The 22,773-nt window shown below is 36.8% G+C and overlaps 1 protein-coding gene across 2 annotated transcripts in view; it reads right to left on the minus strand.

Moving 5' to 3' along the window:
• Su(Tpl) (Suppressor of Triplolethal) overlaps window positions 1–22,773 on the minus strand; it is a 192,611-nt gene that overhangs the window by 67,670 nt on the left and 102,168 nt on the right. For both annotated transcript variants that reach the window (XM_089249646.1, XM_089249647.1), the window contains 3 exons: window positions 22,422–22,617; window positions 17,542–17,617; window positions 838–1,393 (listed from right to left, as the gene is read on the minus strand). In XM_089249646.1, coding sequence (XP_089105772.1) covers window positions 838–1,393; window positions 17,542–17,617; window positions 22,422–22,617 — 828 coding nt within the window. The remainder of the gene's footprint in view (window positions 1–837; window positions 1,394–17,541; window positions 17,618–22,421; window positions 22,618–22,773) is intronic.

Genomic DNA, 22,773 nt, shown 5'->3' on the forward strand with positions numbered 1-22,773 from the left:
ACCATTCATTACAAATGTTCCCATTTTAAGTTGAAATCAGATTGAAGGGGAAATTTAGTTTCCACCATACTATAGATTTTCTCATCCTCTTCCATACATGGGTGGGATATCTCTGCCTAGAGCAGATGAAAGAAAAACATTTGAGAGCTCCCTCTTTGTTCTTTACTTCATAGAGACGCTTCATTGGTAACCCTTTCAATGACATTTTTTCTTTATCTCAGCATTATATTTTTATTTTCCTCCTTGCTATGATTTAACGAGTAAAAAAAAATGAATAGTATATTTTTAGGAGAATGGTAGGCTGGGAGGGGGAAATAATAAATATCCTGCTTCGTTCACTTTTTCCTGAACAAAGCAAAGATACCAGTTTTTCATCGCAAGGATTTAAGATGTTCATACTTGAACTGCATTTCATCCAAATTTGTTGTGAAAAGCCTATCCATAAAGGCATTAAGAAAGAAAAATTAGGTAGGAAAAAAAAGGTAGTAAATTTTAACAAAGATATTCTGAGAAAGATGTTACAACAAAAAGAAAGATTTCCTGGATTTCCTGCTGAGATGAACTAAATAAAGAAAAGCTATTTGTCTCTACTGGAGAGCATGCTTACGAGGACTGCACAAATTCCCTATACAGGCAAACTTTTCTTTCTGAAGTTCATCTCTGAACTCATATCTGGAAAATCACTTTCTGTGATAAGGTGATTCAGTCATTTAAGTCATGTGTAAAAGCAGATTTTTACAACAGACATTTTATAACTAGTTGCTTAAAACCTTCAATACATTCTAAATTCAACACAAGTACACTAAAACACATTCTTATTTATTGTATACCACTTACTTTCAGAATTCTGACTATCAATACTACTGGAACTCGGAGATGAAGAATTTCGGCATAGCATGCTTCCAGGAAGTACATTATGGGAATCATCGCTCGTACTTATATTACAATCATTTCCTTGGTTTTTGGATACAGCTGTATCTTCATTTTGAACATCACGTTTCTTTAAACAATCATATACTTCATGTTGATTAAAATTTTTTAAAGAAACAAAACATGGATCACTGTCTTGTTCAATTTCATATAAAATGTTCTGATTGTCCACTTCACATCTAAATCCATCATTGAGAGGATTTTTTTCTTCACAAGAATCTAGCAGCAAGTCTTTCTCATCTTCTAAGACTTTCACTGGCGAGATTTCTGTATCAAGACCATCACATAACGAGTCTTCTGATAGGCATTGTTGTCCTGTAGTACCTTTATACTTGAAATTTGTAGAAATCAATTGATTATCAAAACTCAAAATATCCAATGACTTGAATAGTTTTTCAGTTGATTTCAGTTTCTTGAAGTGTGGTTCACAAGGATTGCTATCAGTATCAATGATGCCTCTTTTCTGTAATTTAATAATGCAATAATATAATGATAGATAACTTGACAAAATTATTGAAAAACTTATGCTATACAATTATATACGCATCTACTCTGCAAAAATGTTCAACAAACGAACTGTACAAAAAAAGTTAATATCTCAACATTTAATACTTTTCTTTATTTTCCTAAATGGTGCTAAAGAAAGCTTATCCTCATATTTATGTCTGGAATAGAGAGGTTTGTAATTAATTAATTGGGCAAAAACTTCAGGTAAAAAATCAGATTGTAACAAGAAAAAAGAAGCTTTTGTCTACACGTAAGGTATAAAAAAATGGATATTTGTGGGGTGCCTACAACCCTATCTGCCAGCTACTAACCTTATGATGGGTTATGATAAAACAACGGATACTGCTGAGAACAAGAGCATGTGGGTGCTTCCAGCAAAGGCAGTCAAGCAAACATGGTCAATGTCATCTAAGACATCAAGAATGAAAGGCGAGGTACTCAGCAGCAGTTGTAATCAAAAAAAGCTTTGGAATGCAAGTTTTTGAAGGCCGGGAGGATATTTAAGGTGCAATGAGAACCTCATATAAAAAAGCTAAGGTGAAGTATATGTAGCTGATGAAAAGGCAAAAGATACTTGTTGGGCGAACTTTTGTGCAGAACAGAATCAACACTTTGGATCATCGTACCACTCAGTCTTCATGTGTCAAACTCTGTGGCGAATTACCATGTGCATCACAGTGGTTCAAATACTACAAACTTGGAAGCCGCAGAACTCCAGCTGAACACTATCTTTCTGGACCAAACGGATGATATAATCTTGGCAGTGTGATTCAGTAATACTTTGAGTGCTGCTTCTTCTATATTACATGGAGGTGCCAAAATACGTACTTACCCTGTTCGAGGAAAGTATCTGGTTGCGGCCATGGATAGATGAAACCACCTACTGAACATAAAATGCGACAAATGCTAGGTACACACACACACACGCAAGCACAATGTCAAGTTTCACCAATACAAATTTGACATAGCTTCTATATTCAGGTGTAAAAATATGTGGTAGTTTAATGGTGACATCAGAATCCATCAGGGGGAGAAAATAAAATCATTCCACCAGGAAATCGCTTCGCAAGGATTTATATGAATAGGCAACCAGAAGGTGAGAGAAAAAAAGAATCTTATTTGCTTCAAATTTCATTAGAAGATGACATTGAAAGAGCTCAAGTTTTTATAATGAAAATCAATCACAATGGAATTTATACATTGATTGTATTAGTAAATATATGAATATGTGTGCGCTCATATTTTAATTACAATATGAACCAGTGAATGAAAGGTGGGGCACACTTTAATTTTTTTCGAGACGATCCACTTTCACTTAAAAAGAACCAAGATTTTGCCAATAACCAGGCAAATTAGAGTACAACAGAGAATCTGCCTACTCTCATTAACATATTTACAATCTGAACTTTCCGATACTTTCCATACTCTTAATGGCAATTAAAAATTCAGATTTTGAATGTTACCTTTTGATCAATAAGTTAAATGCATAATTGGTATTAAGTTGTACACAATCTTGATGCACTCCAGCTCAACAATGTTAAAATGGTCATTAAATTACAAAAAAAAAGTAGAGAAAAAAAAATCTAACTTTTATTTGCCTTCAAAATTCTTGAAATAAAAAAAAATGCTCTCAATTTTTTTAATTTCTGTTATGTATTTTCTTTCATCAACTTAAATTTTTTTTCTTGCACTCGTTTCATTTTCATTGTATTTTCACCCCAGGTTTGCGTTTTCCCCCCTTCTTTGATATAAATTTGTGGGTTTTTTTGGACATTAGTGTTAGCAAAAAGTTTATACTTTTTCCTAGGCACTCTCAACAATTTGGTGGTTGAGAGATAGGTGGCTTCATCTAAATAGGAGGGGGGGGGGGGTTTGGAGGTTTACAATAGACTTAGGTCAGGTTTTTTACTCCCAGACCACATAGTCAAAAATGCGGGTTAGTTAATGATAATCACAACAGCACTGCAGGGAATTACACACCTTCGACTTGGATGGCTTCTCGATTGACACTAAATTACCGGGAAAATAAAAATGTGTGTTAATTAATACCAGGAGCTTGGGCAATAAGAAAGTTTTAAGAAACTAAGATCAGTTCAGGGCCTGAATCTTATAGCCATTACAGAATCTTGGGCAAAAGATGGGGGATGAATCTTTCTTACACATCTCAGGATACAATACTTTTTTGAGAAATAGATCTGATAGGAAAGGTGGTGGAGTGTTCATATACACTGCTGGCCACCGTAAATGCAGCACCCTGAAGGAAGCATGCAAATAATATGAAATTTACAACATGCATTAGCGGAGGTGAGATATGCAAATGATTAGAATTTCAGCGCAGACGCACATCACGCGCGCCTGTGGCGCCACTTCAAAGCGCTATTTAAGGCTTGGAGATTTTGACGATTTGAAGTACGGCAATTGTGTTTTTCTTGTGGTTTTTTCAAAAAAACGATCAATCATGCCTCGTAGAAAACAGCGATCATCTTTTGATTAAGTATCCGAGTTCGACAGAGGAAGGATAGTGGCCTACCGAGATTGTGGATTATCTTTCAGGGAAATCGGTAGTCGTGTTGGACGAAACCAAACAACTGTAATGCGGATATGTGATCGTTGGACGCAGGAGGGTACGACGGACCGACGTGTTCGATCGCATCCACCTCAGTGCACCACTTCACGTGATGACAGGCGTATTGTGCATATGGCAGTGACGGATCGCTCAGCCACATCACGAACCATAGCACAGCACATTCAGTCTGTACCGCATCATCTAGTGTCTGCGCGTACCATTCGACGCCGTTTACAGCAGAGTGGTCTGTCCGCAAGACGTCCATTGCTTCGTCTACCCTTGACGCAGAACCACAGACGTCTCCGGTGCCAATGGTGCGATGAAAGAAGGATGTGGACGGCACAATGGAATGAAATTGTCTTTACTGACGAGTCACGCTTCTGTCTGCAACACCACGATGGTCGGATTAGAGTCTGGAGACACCGTGGAGAGAGGATGCTGAACAGCTGCGTTATGCACCGCCACACTGGTCCTGCACCAGGTATTATAAGTATGGGGCGGTATTGGATACACTCTCGCACTCCTCTAGTACGCATTGCCGGTACTTTAAAAAGCCAGCGCTACATCTCTGAGGTGTTGGAGCCAGTTGTCCTTCCTTACCTTCAGCGCTTGCCCACAGCCATATTTCAACAGGATAATGCGCGACCACACGTGGCACGCATTGTCCAAAGGTTCTTCTAATTTATTGCCAGATAATCAACATGGGTTCAGGAAGAGGAAGTCATGAGTGACTAACCTCCTTCGCTTCTATGATCACGTGACTAAGGCTTTGTGTAAGGGCAAAAATGTAGGTGATGTTTACCTTGATTTTCAGAAGGCATTCGATCTGGTCCAACATGGTAAACTCTTGAAGCGTTTACACAAGATTGGGATTGGGGGCAACAATTGCTGAATTGGATAGAATCGTGGTTAAGAGATAGGTCACAACGAGTTATGGTGAATGGGGAATTCTCTGGTTGGACAGGCGTCACAAGTGGAGTTCCTAACGGAAGTGTCCTTGGCCACATACTTTTTCACTTTTTATCGATAAACTCGATCAGGGTATCGATGGGATTGCTAGAAAATACGCAGATGACATGAAACTAATGGAAATAGTCGGAAATCAAGGCAATAGGGAGTTGCTCCAGATCAACTTAGACAAGATTGAAGCACGAGCAAATGAATGGAGCATGACATTTAGCATTGACAAGTGCATGGTCGCTCATTTTGGTTCGAACAACCCACGGTTCTCTTACAAGTTGAATGGTGTCGCTATCGTGGATGCAACTAGGGTCACCGATTTGGGAATTCTCATTGGCGAGCAGCTTAGGTTTCCTGAACATTCAGCGGTGGTCAAAAAATCAAATAGAATGCTTGGTCTCATTTTCAAAAAGGTCTCTTCACATTCTCCCAAAGTCATTCTTCCATTCGTCCTGGAGTGGAGTATGATGTAAGGTTTTGGAGACCATACCTACAGAGGGACAGACTTTGTTGAAGCTGACGGGGAGGCTGCCCTATCAACTGGTATTTTATACTGCTCATCCTGGCATTGGTGAACATGACCTTGCTAGAGCAAAGGATTCAATTCGGGCTTCAGCTGAGGTTTTGCAGTCAAAGAGGATTACGGCCGCACAAGTGTGGAACAGTCTACTCAATACCAAAAGCAAAATTTGGTAAATAACTTTCCAGTGACCTTTTCTCATTAGACAAAATGAACCATGCTGGACTGTTTTCTTATATCAGTGATTATCAAACTGTGAGTAGCAACCACTTAAAAAGTTTAGGTTAATAAAATTGGTGAGGTATTAATCAGGGTTGGCAGGTTTTTGACACATTGCAGTTTTTGATGGTTTCGACCGTGGTTTAAACTGTCACGTCAAAAACCTTAAATATTGCTTATCAGTATGAAAGTTCCTGTTGAAAATACACACATTGACTGCATGTAATGTTTAAATTCACTATGTTATATGTACAAAGAATAAACACCTAATATGACTAAAATAATTTTCTGCTCTCCACAGAATTATTTATGACAATATATGTGTTTTTCTCCATTTAAAATATGCAATTTGAATAGAGCATAGCATAAACGCTGAAGGAAAAACTATGAAACTATTTCATATCCTTCAATTCAAGATGATTCTAGACCTCCCGAATTTCTTCAACTGCTTACGTATGCATACTCAGGGCTCCCACTCAAAGAATTAGAAAAAGTAGGAAAAAGCAGGACTAAAAAGTAGGGTGAAGGAGGGTACACCCCCCCCCTTCCCCAACATCATAGCATAAAAAAATCTTTTTAGGGATTTTTTTATAAGTTTTTAAATTATTTTTTTTATGGAGCTATTTCAGTATCCTGCAAAATTCCCTTGAGCCAAAGCAAAATGGCAAATGACTTAGTAATAAACAATTTTTGGCCAAAACAGTGTACTACAACTAAAGAAAATTCTTTTTCTCTGTCGCACTTTACAATATACAAGGTGATTATAAAAAAACTATCCCGACATATGGGCCCTTAACTATCATACCATTCACAGAAACTGAATGAAATTTTGGCATAAGGTATTTTGATGTATGCGCTCAAGAATGATATGGAAAACAACAGTGTCACTCTAACAGTTACAGTTACAGTGAGAAAATTTTGAAAATATCAAATGGCAACACCAAGTTTTTTGTATTGGAATGTGATCTCCATTGTGAAAAACCGTAAATAGCGTTCAAACGACAACTGTAGCATGAAAATCACAGGCGATAGATAGGCTAAAAGTGAGGACAACCAATAAGGACAGAGAAGCAGCATAAAATAAAGCATTTTATTGTGTTTCACAAATTTTCCACATGGCCTTGTGGAGGACTAATCAGGCTGGGATCTCAGCCGAAGAAACGGTGTGACGAATGAAACGAACATTAATGCTCTGGTGCACTGCAAAGTCCTTTTTACTTTTTCCTTGACTAGCTCCGGGGATTTTCGTGCTACAGGTGCCATTCCAACGCTATTTAGTGTTTTTCAGTATGGAGATCGCATTCCAATACAAAAAACTTGGTGTTGCCATTTGATATTTTCAAAATTTTCTCACTGTAACCGTAACTGTTAGAGTGACACTGTTGTTTTCCATATCATTCTTGAGCGCATATCTCAAAATACCTTATGCCAAAATTTCATTCAGTTTCTGTGAATGGTATGATAGTTAGGGGCCCATATGTCAGGATAGTTTTTTTATAATCACCCCGTATATACATATATATATATTTTTTTTTTAATTCCTTCATACTCCAGCTTTGACAAATTAAGCACTTTCATTTCTAGCTCTTTGCTAGAAAATCCGCAAAAAGATCTGCTCTTTCTAAATACTGGTCATGCCTATAAAAATACTGAAGACAATTGAATGCTATTGTGGGTAGCATCAGAATTACCAAACCTAGAATAGGCCTATGTATCCAACTGCTTTGTAATGCAAACTGTCGCTTTACCTATACACAAAATGTACACCATAATTTTGGATGACAAATGTTACAGTTCAACACCATGAAGTAGTAAATACAAAACTATTCATTCCATCCACATAGGAATTTTTAATGACTACTCTACTTGTTGAACCGTCGAACTAAGCAAATGAAAAATTAATAAACCAAATGATCCACATACACCCTACAAATAACTTTGAAAATGATACAATTTCTGCTTTAACAACATTTGTAATATGTGGCAATATATAGATCAGAGATGCCACTGTACTTTAATTTATCTGGGTCCCAGGGTATTCAAAAAATCTGGGTCTCTTCTGAGTGAAAGTGGGCCCCTCTCGAAAAAAATTATCTTGAAAAAGGTAGATCCCTCCCTATAATTCACTGATATCTATATGAATTTTTTTTTCCAGCATGCCCTAGGTCTTTCATCACCTGCTTATATCTCTTCGTTGAGACAGAGCAGTGGGTCATGTTCTGGGTAGGAGAAGGAGGTATCTCTGAATCAAATGATTCATTTCTAAAAACATATTCTATACAAAAGTTCATTTACTTTCATTGTCTACTAGTAGGAAAAGCTTGCAAAGAAGCCCATTAATGAGAATTTAACATATGGAATGTAGCACATATAACAAAATCTAAACCAAATATACAGTTGATCCCACTTATAACATTCCCATTTAGAACATTTTTCCACTTGGTATACAACTGATTTTCATGGTCCTAAATTTAAGTAATTCTTATTCAGATTTCCCATTTGAAGTGTTTTCCTGCTTAGGTTTTTGCATGACAGTTTTTTGAAAAGCGTTATAAACAGGATCCACTTCAATTAACAGTTGGAGGCACAAATTTATATATTTACTAATAAATCAATCTATATAAATTCCCTTCTGATTGACTTTTCATTTCTTTAAACAAATTGTAGCTCTTTCAATAATATCTTCTGATTTAAATTTAAAAATAAAATGAGATATTTTCTCTCTCTCTCTCTCAGTACACACTCGCTCAGACACTTATCTTCCGATTCTCATACATTATATTTTCTCATTACCTTCTCTCATTATTCATACGAGCAAGGATTTCATACCAATCCTTGCGAAGCGATTTCCTGGTAGAATTGATTTTATTTTCCCTTCCTGTTGGTCCACCACTCTGATCTGTCGCCATTTAACTGCCACATGTTTTCACACCTGAATATGGGAGCTATGTCAGATTTGTGTTGGTGAAACTCAAGTGTGTTTTGTGTTCAGTAAATGGTGCCATCTATCTAGGGCTGCACCTAGATACTTTCTCAAATGTGGCAAGCACACATTTTGGCATTTCGTGTAATGTAGAAGCAGCAATTATAAAGGGGGAATTCTGCATCCCCCTCTAGTCCAGAGCCCATGGGGGAAAACGAACTAGACCCGCCTGCTTTCCCCCACCCTAGTTACGGCCGTGAATCTATCTTCCAAATTGGTTCCTCATTGATTTCAAATGTAATGTATAAATATTCGTGTTGTAGGTCTGTGTGATTTTCTCGAGGCAATCAGAGCTTTCTTCAAAGGAATAGCCACCTCAAAATTGGAAAAGCTTAAAAAATCGTATTTTTAGCAGATTACCACTATGCAATCGCGGGTTCCAAACACAGATTTTCATCAAAGGCAAATCATCTTTTATACTATGTTAATTTAAAATTCTTTTTGAGCATTAATGATCCACAATTTCTGTGGAAGAAATCCTTCTGCCCCTCCTAAAGCCGGTTCTGTGTACACACCAGTAATTTTCGCGATGCGAAACAGTGACTACCACATAGCAGCTAGATGGCAAAACCGAATATTCAAGTTAGAGTTTTAACAAATTAATTTTTTTTTAACGATTTTGGAAAATGTTTCACACTTTTTAAACGGGTGTTATAAATCATTTAAAATTTTTCAAAAATGTGCATTCACAGTCTTGTAAGAACAAGGCAAAGTATAGACAGCTGTCTTTGAATGCTGGCAGATAGCCACGAAAGTACCGTAATTTCTGATATGTAACCAGAGGGGTGAAAATCCGTAAAGGACTAAAAACTCTGAAATTCTCTTTGAAAATTCTGTACACGGCCCTCATTAAGGTAAACTAAATATCTTAAACAACCCGCGTGTATATCAATACAGTACAGTATACGAAGTAGTAAAACTTTTTTCAAGGTCACATGCGATCGTGATAAGACTGTGAAAAGGAAAAAAGTTGGAGGTTTTTTCATCTTGGAACTAGGAAAGGACACGTGAACCAAATTTTTATGCGTCCTTTCCCGAAATTTTGGGTATTTGACGCATTATAGCGCGTCAATGGCATCTCTGATAGATGATTTACTGCTCAATTAAAAACCAATTATTTGGTTGATAAGATTTGGTAGAAAAGTAGGACAAAATCAAGGAAGTAGGACATTTTACCAAAAAGTAGGAAAAGTAGGATGAGTGGGAGCCCTGCATACAGTATAATATGAATACTTATATAAATCGCATGCTGTACCCTTTTTAAAAGTTTTTTTACCCCGTACATGTAATCTTGATTTCTAATATTAAATTTTCTAGATAATCACTGATACTTAAAACGATACCCTCATTGTGCATAACATTAGAATATAAATGGCAATGAAAAATACTACATTGTTGGCCTAAAATGTCCTTTAATTCGGCAGTGCTGGCTTGTAAAAAATGCAAAAGTAAGAATAACAACATTGACAATATGTTTGACTGAGGTCAAAAACCTAACCCTGTGATCTCCTATTACACATATTTTGAATAAACAACTCTATTTCGCTTAGTAAATTGAACACCGGTAATCTGTAGTTTAGATAAAATGGACCATAAAATTACGTATTATCTGTTCTTTACTCTTTGGATGTAAAAAAATTCAAAGATGCAAATTATAATAAATATTATTGCAATTATTATATAAATTAATGTTTAAAAATAAAATGTAATGTGCAAAAAAAAAGGTTTCTTATGTTATCAACCTATTAGATTCAAAATATTATCCAAAAGCATTCATTTAGGTTTTGACAGTTTTCGACATGCCAGGTTCCAAAAAGTGGTTTTTGATGTCAAAAACCCAACCCTGGTCTTAATGAAAGGGGGGAACATGAGTGAATTTAGAAAATAAAAACATTTGATATGAAATCAATAATTTTAATCCTTTGAAACTGTCCGCAGAACATGATTTCAATGCATACACACACACATATATATAAACTGAAGAGCCAAAAAAAACTGGTACAGACATGCGTATGCAAATAAAGAGATATGGAACCAATCAGAGTACGGCATAGCATAGCTGTTAGATCGGTTACTGCTGCTACAATGGCAGGTTATCGAGATTTAAGTGAGTTTGAACGTGGTGTTATAGTCGACGCACGAGAGATGGGACATAGCATCTCCGAGGTAGCGATGAAATTTGGATTTTCACGTACGACCATTTCACGAGTGTACTGTGAATATCGGGAATCCGGTAAAAAATTAAATCTAAGATATCGCTGCGGCCGGAAAAAGATCATGCAAGAACGGGACCAACGACGACTGTCTGAAAAAATTTGCAGAAAAGGCTTTCCAATGGGAAAAATCAGTGTAAGGGTTGAACATCCAGATGACATACAAGACTTACAAAACTGTTATGCATTCCATGATAGCAAGGCTGAGAAGGGTCGCATTAATTAGAGAGGCAAAGGGGAAACTGCCTCAGCAGCAAATTTTTGGCAAATTTTAGGTTTGAAAAAAGACAGTTATAAAATCATCAAATTCTACAGTGGTAGGAGTGGCAAAATCATGTTGCTCTTTCTCCCACAAAATTCCTAGTTACGACCCTGATGCCTGGTTTACACAAAACATAGACAATAATGTACAAACTGAACGTGACATGACAGATGTTGATACTCTGTTTTTATATGCAAAATTTTTCCATTTTATTTAACATTTGTTCCCACAGCCATTTCAGTTGCTGTATGATTATATTTCCATTCTCTGATTTTTCTTTTAATCAGTTTTTTTACTGACTTAAGAATACCACACATTTTACATTTCATATATATTTGTTTTTATTCACATGTGTTCATACAATTTATGTTCGAGTAATGTAAATATTTTTTACTTCAATATCCAAATGACCTATATTTGGCACTGAATTTTGATGAATACATCGCTTTAAAACATCATTTAGACATCAACCGTATCTAATTTTATTCTGCTGCAGGGTGTCTACCAAATATCAAAAGCAAAATTCTGTGACTTTTTGGGGAATTTTCTGTGACTTTTCTGTGACCTTTTCTGATTCGCAGGGCTCTCACTCAAAATAAAGTAATTCTCATTAAGATTTCCTATTTAAAGTGTTTTCCTAGTTACGTTTTATATGACGGTTCTTTGAGAAAAGTTATAAGCAGGATCCACTGAAATTAACAGTTGGAGGAGCACATTTATATATTTACTAATAAATCAATCTATGAATTCCCTTCTGATTGATTTTACATTTAGTTAAAGTCTTAGCACTTTCAATATCTTTTGATCAAATTTAAAGCAAATTAGGATTCTCTCTCTCTCATACAAGGATCATCTCAGACACTTATCTTCTGATTTCCTATTTATACTTTAGTTTCCCTGGTAAAATGATTTTCTCCTCCTGACGGTTCACCACTCTCATCTGTCACCATTTAACTGCCACATATTTTCACACCTGAATATGGGAGCTATGTCAGATTTGTGTTGGAGAAACTTAACAGTGTGCTTGTGTGTGTGTGTATGCCCAGCATTAGGCATGTTTTGTGTTCAGTAGGTGATGCCCTCTATCTAGCATTGCAACTAGGAGTGAGCAGGTGGGGCTGCTGCCCTGGGCATTGAACCAAAAGGGGGTGCCAAATTCACCCTGTAACTGCTTCTTCTGCAATTACAAGGGATGCCGGCTTGCCCTGGATGACAACTTCTCAAATGGGGCAAGCACACATTTTGGCATACTCATGTAATGTAGAAGCAGTTATAAAGGGTGAATTTGATGCCCCTCCTCTAGTCCAGAACCCGGGACATTAGACCCACCTATCCCTCCCCTTCCTTCATTGCGGCCCTGCATCTACCCTCCAAATTGGTAATGCATGCATGAAGTTTAATGTATACATATTTGTGTTGCAGGTCTGTGTGATCACCCTGGCAACCAGAAGTTCTTTTCAGAGAAACTTTTCAGCCAACTCAAAATTGAAAACCTTAGAAAAGCACTGTTTAAGCCGATTACCATTGCACAATTGTGGGTTCCAAACCCGGATTTTCACTAAAACCAAAATTGGGGAGGGTTTATAAACGCCCTCTTTCCCCCCCCCCCAGATCAAAAATTAAAAATATTTTTGTAGAGAATAAAAATATTGGAATAAAATATCCATATAGCTTGGCTTTTTTTACACTATCTGTTAATTTAAAAGAAGTTTTTGAGTGGTAGTAATCCGAACTTTTCTGTGAAAAATTAGATTCTTTTTTGCCCCCTCCAAAAGTCGATTCTGAGTACCGACTTGTGATTTTCGCGATACGAAACAATGCTTACCACATAGCCGCTAGATGACAAAACTGCGGATATTAGGTCCAGTTTTTTTAGATTCTGTGCTTTTTCCAAGATCTGGGGAGAGTTTTACAATTTGAACAGGCGTTCCGACCACCACTGTGGTGACGGTGGGGCTCAAACCCAGGTCCCCGCGATGCGAGCTCTTCAGTATGACCACTCAACCACCACAGCGGCTATGTTTATATGAATATAAACCAAGCATATATAATATACCCAGCAATAATGACCTTGCCCCCCCCCCCAGATTTCCAAGTTCCTCTGCCTATGATGCTCATCGTTCCACTGTCCTATTTAGAGGACAGTTACAAATAATGTGCTACAACTTACCTAATAACAATAAAGCTTCAATTAACTATCAGGATGATAAAGAAAGAGTACTCTCACATAAAAAATGGTCAGAAACGTGTCTAAAGTAAACTGAGAAGGAATTCTACAACCGCAATGAGAAGATACAAAAAAAGTGCAGCCAACGCCAGGAATAAACAGTTTCTAGATGGAGGAGGGGGGAATCAGACACATAACTCATGCTGGCAGAAGCTTATACATACCCATGTTCCAACTAAAAAAAAATATTCGCAACAAAAAAATACTGATTTACACATGAAACTTTTTAGCTGTCCTCTAAATAGGACAATGGGATAAAATAGGTAAATGAAAGAGGGAATACAAGTGAATTTACAAAAATGAAAAAAAAAAAAAAATTAATTTTTAAAATCTTTTAAATTTAAAGTTGATTTAAATATGACGTACTATAGAAACTATACCTTTAAAAACTCAAGCCTCCTCCCCTCCCGCGCAAGAGCACAAGTGGATACAGGTTGTTTTCCTAACAAGGTGGGGGGACTAGTATCCATTTTCTACTCTTCTGCCTAAGCTAATAATATTTTAATGAGGGTGGGAGGAAGCGGCAATCTTTATTGCCCTCTCTCTGTATTCCCCACCCATGGCTTCAACTGGCTTGGCGAGACTGCCAAGCCCTCAGTAGATCATGAATATTCAATGCAATCTATTCCTGCATACGCCTTTGCGGGTCGTATATACGGACATCTAGTAACCCTAGATCCCACTCCTCATCAATATTTTTGTCTTATCTGAGTTTCTTCGGCACTTATGACAAAACTTCCCAAAGCAACCCCCCCGCCCCATTGAAAATGTGTCCTGCGAATTCAAAACTACCAAACACACTATTGATCTATATTAAGCCACGTGTACAGCAGCTGTGTTGTGCTGTAATGCATAGCAAGTGAGCTCAAAACAGTGTAAAAGACCTGAATGGAGCAAGGTGTAATTGATAGAGTAGTTTGTTCAGTTGGTTCAACGATCGGTGCCGACTGTAGAAGTTTGCCATCGGAATCGCTGTGCATCGCCAGGCAGGTGCATCAGAGAAGAAAACGGCATCTAAATAGAAAGTGCATGCCGTGGTATAGTTGATTTCTTTTTCTCGATTGGAAGCCTGGCCATACACACGATTAATGGAAAATAAATGGGTAACAGAATGTGCACGAATGAGCCCAATTCTTTACTGATTGCATTACCACACGTGGGCAAAAGTATTGGTGCAGGTAAAATAAACAAATTAGAAGAAACATTTCTTATATATGAGAGCCGAAACCATATTGTAAGGGTGCAAGCAGTCTGGCCAATTTTTCAATTAGGAGGGAAGCACAGTAGGGAGCTGATTGGGCTCTAGCCCAGAGGCTCCAGACAAACACCATTATTTGTTTTTAATGCAATATTATAAATTTGCTACAGAGCCCCCTTCACTGAAAATGGAGCCCCCTCCAATGAAAACTGACTTGTGGACCCACCAAAGATCCAACAGCCTACAGGCCCTGGCTCCATGATGTAGGGGGGAAGGTCATGTCCTTTCTAGAGAAAACCAATATTGTTCCCAAGAGGACTCCCTACTGCTGTTGTTCATTACAAGCAATTCCCCCTCCTAGGAATTATCACGTGATCCAGAGAACACTGCTTTATGTTACAGATGTTGAACAAGCGAAAAAAAAAAAGTTCTTTATTCATCCAGGCTAAATAGCTTTTTTGCCTCACCCATATAATGTCTGCCCCAACGTAGGGTGACTACACATTCACATTTTTCTTTTCTGTTGCTACTCACCAGGGTTGGCAGGTTTTTGATGCATGGTAGTTTTTGACGGCTTAAACTGTCAAATTGAAAACCTCAAATACTGCTTTTCAATTTTAAAATTCCTGTTGAAAATACACATGTTGATTGCATGGGTGATAATGTCATTCTTTCCACCATGACCGATGTTTACGTCCTTAACACAACTTGTACAAAAAGAAAAAGTCAGCCTTTTTCTGGAACGTTTGATGAAAGGAAATTCATCGGAATAAGTATCTTTAAAATTGATTAAATATTTTTTTGGTTATCAGTATTCATGTTTTGTTGTCGCACGTACATAACTTAAACAAAAGAGGAAGTTTTGACCACATGCGCCTCACTATAATCTTTAATTATTATCCAGGACTATTGGCTGCTAAGCTATATCCCTGCATGATAAGACAAACAACTTTTCTTGTTACCATCAGAGGGTTTGTAAAACTTCCTTAAAAAAGGAATTTAAGAATTTCCCGCTATTCCCCTATTTACGATGTGTGACATTATTTCAAAAGGGAGAGAAAAACAGAGGCAAAAGACTTTTTGCCCCAGAAGAAATTCCTTAAGAAATGTTTTCAGAAGCAGGGATTCTTTTTAAATGAAGTAGGGAATTTTTAGGGACAATTAGAGGAATTTTTTATAGTGATAGTGATTTTCGTAAAAATTTGGGAGATTTCAGAACTTTTCGGAGGTTGAGAGATGAAACTAAAATTCGGGAGACTTGGCAGCTATGGTTACATGTAATGTTTAAAAAGTGACTATGTTATACAAATAATAAATACTTAATGACTAAAATATTCTGCCACCTATAGAATTATTTTGGACAAGATATGTGTATTTTTTCTTTCAATCTGAATAGAGCATAGTATAACCACTGAAGGAAAAAACTATGGAATGATTCGATATTCTTCAATTCAAGATGAGATTCTCAACCTTCCAAAATTTCTTTAACTGCTATACTATATATGTGTATTGATATAAACCATCTGCATCACTCTTTTCATAACATAAAGGTGTTTAAAAGTTCTTTTATGCCAAAAATTAAATGTTTATTTTTGTTATTATTAAATTATCTAGATAATCACTGATACTTGAAACAATACCTTTATTGTGCGTAACATGAGAATGTATCTAGCTATCAAAATAATAAATTGTTGGGCCGTACGATATGTTTAAGGAACTCCTATAACGTATTCTAAGCACAATAGTAAGAATGACTAAGTTTGACTATTATATGGTACTAGGGGGGTCTGCCCCCCACTTCCTTTCACAACATATCTTGTTTATTTCGTCCCACTTCATCAGCTTGCTATGGAAAGGGACGTGTGAAAGCACCAGCTTACTGAAGTAGCGAATTTTAATTAAAATAATAATAAAGCAATAAGAAACAAATGAGATTCATCAAGTACCCCCAGAAAACTTCCCCCATGGGGGTCCCCAGATTCAATTCGCTGAATTTTAGTGGGGCCCCACACTGGATATATCTTGGGCTACCGATGTGTTGGAAATTTTACAATGTTAAACAACAAAAATCAATGAGATACATCCAGGGGCCCCGAATTAGAACCTATCAACATTTCCATGGAGAGCTGACCTGGAAGCTTGTTGGCCCCCACCCCCGTGAGGGGATACGAAAATTTTTCATTTTTTATAAATTTTACAATGAATAAAATCCAGTAGCGGGGACACAATACGCAGATTTTTAGTGAGGAATCCAGACTGGATTTATCTCAATCTTCCACTGTTGCAAATTCTACAATGTTAAACAAAAAAAATCAGATTCATCCAGTGCCCCAAAATGAAACCTGTAAACATGGGGGCCCCCGACTTGGAAGCTTGTCAGTCATCCCCCGCTGCGAGTGCCATGAAAAATTTTCATTTGTATTCGTTTTACCAAAGAATAAAATCCAGGGCCCCAACCAATTACCCAGGACACCAATTCGCATACTTTACTTCCACTGTTGCAAATTCTACAACAGAAAAGAATGAGATTCATCCAGGGCCCCCAAAATGAAACCTGTAAACATGGGCCCCCGAGTTTCTCATCATGTATTGTGTTCAAAATATTATTCAAAAACATTCATTTAGGTTTTTCATGGTTTAAACCAGTTTCTAACAGTTTTGACATGATAAACAGTGACAGGGTTGGGTTTTTGAAAACAACCCTGCTACTCACCCATCCATCCCTCCCTCCAGGGCAAAAAACCTGAGAGAGAAGAAAAAAATATTAAATGCCACAGCTTCTCCAAAGTCTAAATTTTAAAGGGAAAAATTGGAAAAAATGTCTTTGGGGAATCAAAAAAATCTGTGATGGTAGATTTTCCCTGATAACTGATCAACCTTCAAAAAGTATCTCTCATATGATTATTTTATTGAATGAAGTCTGAATAAAATACTTATAACACAAAAAAAATCATACCTCAGGAACATTATCAGAATATGTATCCTGAGAAAAATCCTTTTTCTCATCCTTTTTACTATTCAGAATTCTATTGCTGAAAAAAAAAAAAGATGGTTAATGCATACTAAATAAAGAAATCCACAATGAAAGCAAGCAAGAAATAAAGACTTAAATAAAAATAACTCATTTATGGGAGCTATTTTTCAAATGAGAAATAATTATATTAGACCAGGTAAGTATAATTCTACATTGACCAGAGATTTCACTTTAATTTTTAAACTTTTTACTTCATAGAGATATTTTAAGGAGAAAAGTGTAGAGCACTAATGTCAACCTAGCATGCAACCAAAATACATGAAGGAATTTTATAAGCAACAGTATGCATAATCTCCTAATGCTTCTCACCCATGTCTGTGCATCCATATTTAATATTTAAATTTTAATATTAGGTAAATTTCCTATTCTACCAGATATCTACCAGTATTCTTTTTGACCGATATTTCAATAATTCATGATACTGCTGTAAATGTTGATATATTTTTAGATTCAACAAAGTGCCATAAGAACTAGGGTTGCCTGAAATATTGTCATGTGAGGGTTTTTTAGGGAAACGAGGGCGCAACCCTGAAAAAAGTTCATGTTCATATTTTTTGAAATTTACATTGTGTATTACAATGTTATATTGTTACATATGTTAAATTGGGAAAAATTTTGGAATGTAAGTTGATATACGACAATCAAGTGACACCACCTTCATAAGGCAAAACAATGAAGGGTTACTATGACTGCCAGACCTTTTGTATGTATAAGGGAATGGTTTAACGTTGAAGCTAATACTCAATTCACTAGCAGAAAAAATGTAAGGTGCTGTCGCAATTGGCAAACAATTTTATCATTTCTCATATATTTATATAGTGATGTCAAAATAACTGTTATATGCATGTAAAGATGCATATCATTTGAATACGTTCTATTGCCTTTTACAAATTAGCCCATCTATTTTTTGAAACACCCTGTATGTTTGATAATAAATAATTTTATTTCTTAAAAAATGCATTCATGGTGTATGTAAAATCTGGATAAAAAACAATTTCCAAGTGGGGTAAAAATTACAACTCTGTAGTTCTAGTGGGTTACAAACTTCAGTTTACCCCTATCCTCTTGACGAAGAATATTTTAGAGCATTTTCTCTGGAAGAAGAACTACTATGCAGAGATGGCATTGAATTGCTATAACGTGTCAAATACCCGGACTTTCGGAAAAGGATGAATAAAAATTTCGGTCACGCTGTAACGTGTCACCCCTTTGGGTCTCCCATTATGTGTTCCGATACCAATGTCAAAATAATTCTCCCACCTAGTTAACTAGCTAACACTAGGTCCTTCCCCAGGCGAGGACCCAGACTATAAACAAAGAAATATTTGTTTTCAATTACCTTGTTTAGTTAAGAGAGGGCCGCTGACTTCCACTGATTAGGTACAATCCATTGTCTTGGTCTAACATTCAATAGCCTTGCCGATATCATGGATAAAAGTCGGGCCGGCTTCGTTCACGGTTATCAAACTATTGCCAACCAGAAATATACAGAATATCCGAAATAATTCCTATTGTGTTAGGATATTGCAAATCAACAGGATTGACGTCATAGTTTTTCAAATGCGCCAGAGGAAACTCGTTCTCTCAATGCGCCAAGAACAAACCTGTTTTCGGCTATTATAAATAGGCTGGATAAACATGAAAAACTGGGCATTCAATCTCCTAACTTCCGAGCAGTTCGATCTTCTCACTCTACTCAGTGGAGTTGATGGCTGAATAACCTCTACTAAGTAGTAGTTGTGATAATACTAATGTCGTAAAAACGTGATCTTCTAAGCTACTCCGGCTGGTCCGGGTAGTTGGTTCAAACATAATCTTCTAGTCATTAATAGCCACTTATTGTGCGTTCTAGTCAGATGGAATGTGATTCCTTGAAAAGGTTTGGGTGATCCCTACAATGACACAGCAACCTGCACTCATGTACAACTAGGTCTTTAATGTAGTGCCGATGGTCAACAGCATATCTCGCCGATTGGTGTGATTCAGCGAGTTCTACAAGTGGTGCAACTTCGGAATGGTGCTCCGACTCCTATAGGTTCCTGAGGTGAACTTCCTCGAATGGTCAATATCGTCCGCCTCACCTGAAAAAAGGGACACTTCGTTCTCAGATGAGAATCTCATTTACAAAAAACTGGGAATCAAGAGAATTCTGAAAATTAGAAATGAAGGATTATCAGAAGCAGAAATCCTTACATTCCATGTTCCGAAAATAAACTTTTCTGCTAAGCACTATTAGGAACTAATTGCATGGGATCAAGTGCGAGTGACTGGACAACCTATTATAAAAAATAAGGAAATGGACCCACAAAAATTATCTGAACCTGCTTTTTCATCTATACCGAATTTTCTGTGTCATACACAAGCAGTTGAACGGTACGTACGACTCAGAACTGAATCATCTCCTGCTGTATCAACAACCGAGTGTCATGAAGGCTTCATTCAAGCCAGAATAAAATCAAGGAGTACTCTTCCATTGTTTGAAAAAAAAATGGGACTATTTTGCAAAAAAGTGAAATGCAATAACATTCTGATAACAGAGAAAGCAATAGAGGCATTCTCCTGGCACCTATATCATCAAACTATGTTTTTCTTCAATTTGGACCATGGTTATAGTTTTGTCCCCCCCCCCCCCAAAAAGGATTTATTTTCATCTTCCTCTATCAATCACTATATTCAGAGTGGTTGAAAAATTCTCCCTTCAACCGCCATGATAGCTGCAATGCTGCATATTAGTTTATTAGCTAATATTAAAACAGATTAGTTTGTCAGTTATTATGGAACTCTTAACTTGTATTTCTCTGGGTTTATACACATAAACCCAGAGAAATATATATGTGTATTCAGCTTTGCCTCATGTAATGAATAACTTTTAAATCAAGTGTTTCTTTTTTTCATGTGTGTACTTGAAAAAGTCTTTTTGCTCAACCTTTAGGGTCTGTGCATAGGCGCAGATAGACTTGGAAATCGGGGGGGGGGGAGGGGAAACGATGATAATGTCAGTTCATATATACATTAGATCAGTCGACTCCACCTTTGACGCTGGGGGGGGGGGCGCATTGCCCCGCCCATGGGTCTGTGAGAAACCAAGATATTAAAATATTTTTCTAGATTTTGGTATACTTCTTAAAACCTTGAAAGGCATCTTTTGAATACTAAGGCAGTATCAATTTCCAAAAAAAGTGAAAAAACACCCTTTTTTGTATCACCCTAGTACACATATCTCTTGACGTGCATTGAGCGATACGCACGATGGCCTGAAGCAGTGCCAATTGTCTAACCAAACCACCGAAACTACAGCTGAAATATTTTTTTCTTCCTGGGTATGTTGGTTTGGTGTACCTGAAAAGCTGACAACAGATCAAGGTCATCAGTTAGAGAGCTACCTATTTCGCTCTCCTCTGGCATTGAGAAATCTTGCACCACTGCTTACAACCCAAAGTGCAACAGACAGATTCCACCGCAATATCAAAGCCTCCCTCATGTGTGTCCTCAAAGGTAACGAGCACTGGACAAAGGTTCTACTGACAGTCCTGTTGGGGTTACATTCCAGCATCAAAGACGGCCTCCAAGTATCAACCGCTGGGTTGGTAAACAGCACAGCTATGCATTCCTGGGAAACTCTTATGGCACTCAGATGAGAAATATCCTACCTCGATATGACTTCCTGCAGAGACTGAAAGACTATTTCTCCCATGTGAGACTAGTACCAATCTCTCATCACAATTTGTGCAAGCCCTTCGTCTTGAAAGACTTGCTAACTTCTCTATCAGTATTCCGTCCGGCAAAACTAAGTACGCAAACTTCTACAACAACCATTTGAAGTTATTTCAAGAACTGATAATTATTTTAAGTTGAAAATTTTTATAGTAATCATAAAAATGTATCCATAGATCGCCTTAAACCATGTTTTATATTAAATGATAATTCAAGTGACTCTTTCAAAATCACTGTATTTCCCATGTCTGGTCGAAGAGTAAAATTTCTGATTGACCTTTCGAAATTATATGATTCATGATTATGTATAATATATGTATTGTAACATTGTTCATTTGTACAATTATTATTCCCTTTTTATTTTCTTAAATGTTTCAACTTCGACTGGAGGGGGAGTACTGTAGTGCGCCATAGTTCATATAGATGGCGTGCCCTCCTCATGCTTCTTATACGTATAGTTGTTTTTGTAGTGAATATTATTACTTGTAGATGCTGCACCCTCCACAAGCGTCTCCTTGTGCGTACTTTGTTTACGAGTTGAGTTTTAACTTGCTCTCCTGATATGTAAGCACTTTGTTGTACTCCTAGCTAATTATACCCCAATAAATGAAAAACCATCGATGAATGTTTTTAATATGTTTTATATTCTGACTACAATCAGCATCAGGATAAGACTATTCTCTGGAAGGACTACTATTATAAATAACTGGAGAACATTCCGTTGAGAATAATGAGAATATTCTCAAGTTATTTATATTAATAGTACTTCTTGAGAATTTTAAATATCTAGTACAATCATATGAAATCTTTGACAAGATTCATGGATGACTTGAGGGAAACAATTCTGCAATGAATAATTTAAGTTTCCTTTATTCTGTGTGTGGGGAGTTCACTTTGATATATGATTTCAGATTCAAGCATGTTTAAAGAAGGAAAAAGGCACATAAACTGAAGTTCCAACAGTGTCAATAAAACCCAGAAATATAAAAAATCCCAAAAAACTCAGCTCAGTAGGAAAATGGTTTCTATGCTGGGCAGCAAATAACCCTAAAAAAATATATTATACTAATCTCAATAATTTTCCTTACACAGTATCGTCTCTTGACATCACATTACCAAAATTTTCATCATTACTTGTTTCTTCTGATGGAAATGAGCGATTATCTTTGATTATCGATGAATGGTCACTGGTGGTTTTGAAGGGTACTTTATCAGATTTATAAAGAGGAGAGCACAACTTGGGGAGCATTGACACCACAGGACGTTTGACTTTGATTTTCTTTCCTATAATGAGTGCAAAGACATACATTTACTGTCAATTAAGATCTACATAATATATCATATTCTGTCATACACTTTATATCAAGGTGAGTTGCCTGATCAGTGGTTATCAACATTTTTTCCATCCTGCATTCCAATTGCAATTTTATTTATCTTCAT

This window comes from Pholcus phalangioides, unplaced genomic scaffold (genome assembly GCF_987345545.1).
Source record: "Pholcus phalangioides strain wild (caught in Gottingen) unplaced genomic scaffold, Ppha-v1.0 ptg000022l_1, whole genome shotgun sequence".
Taxonomy (NCBI): Eukaryota; Metazoa; Arthropoda; class Arachnida; order Araneae; family Pholcidae; genus Pholcus; species Pholcus phalangioides.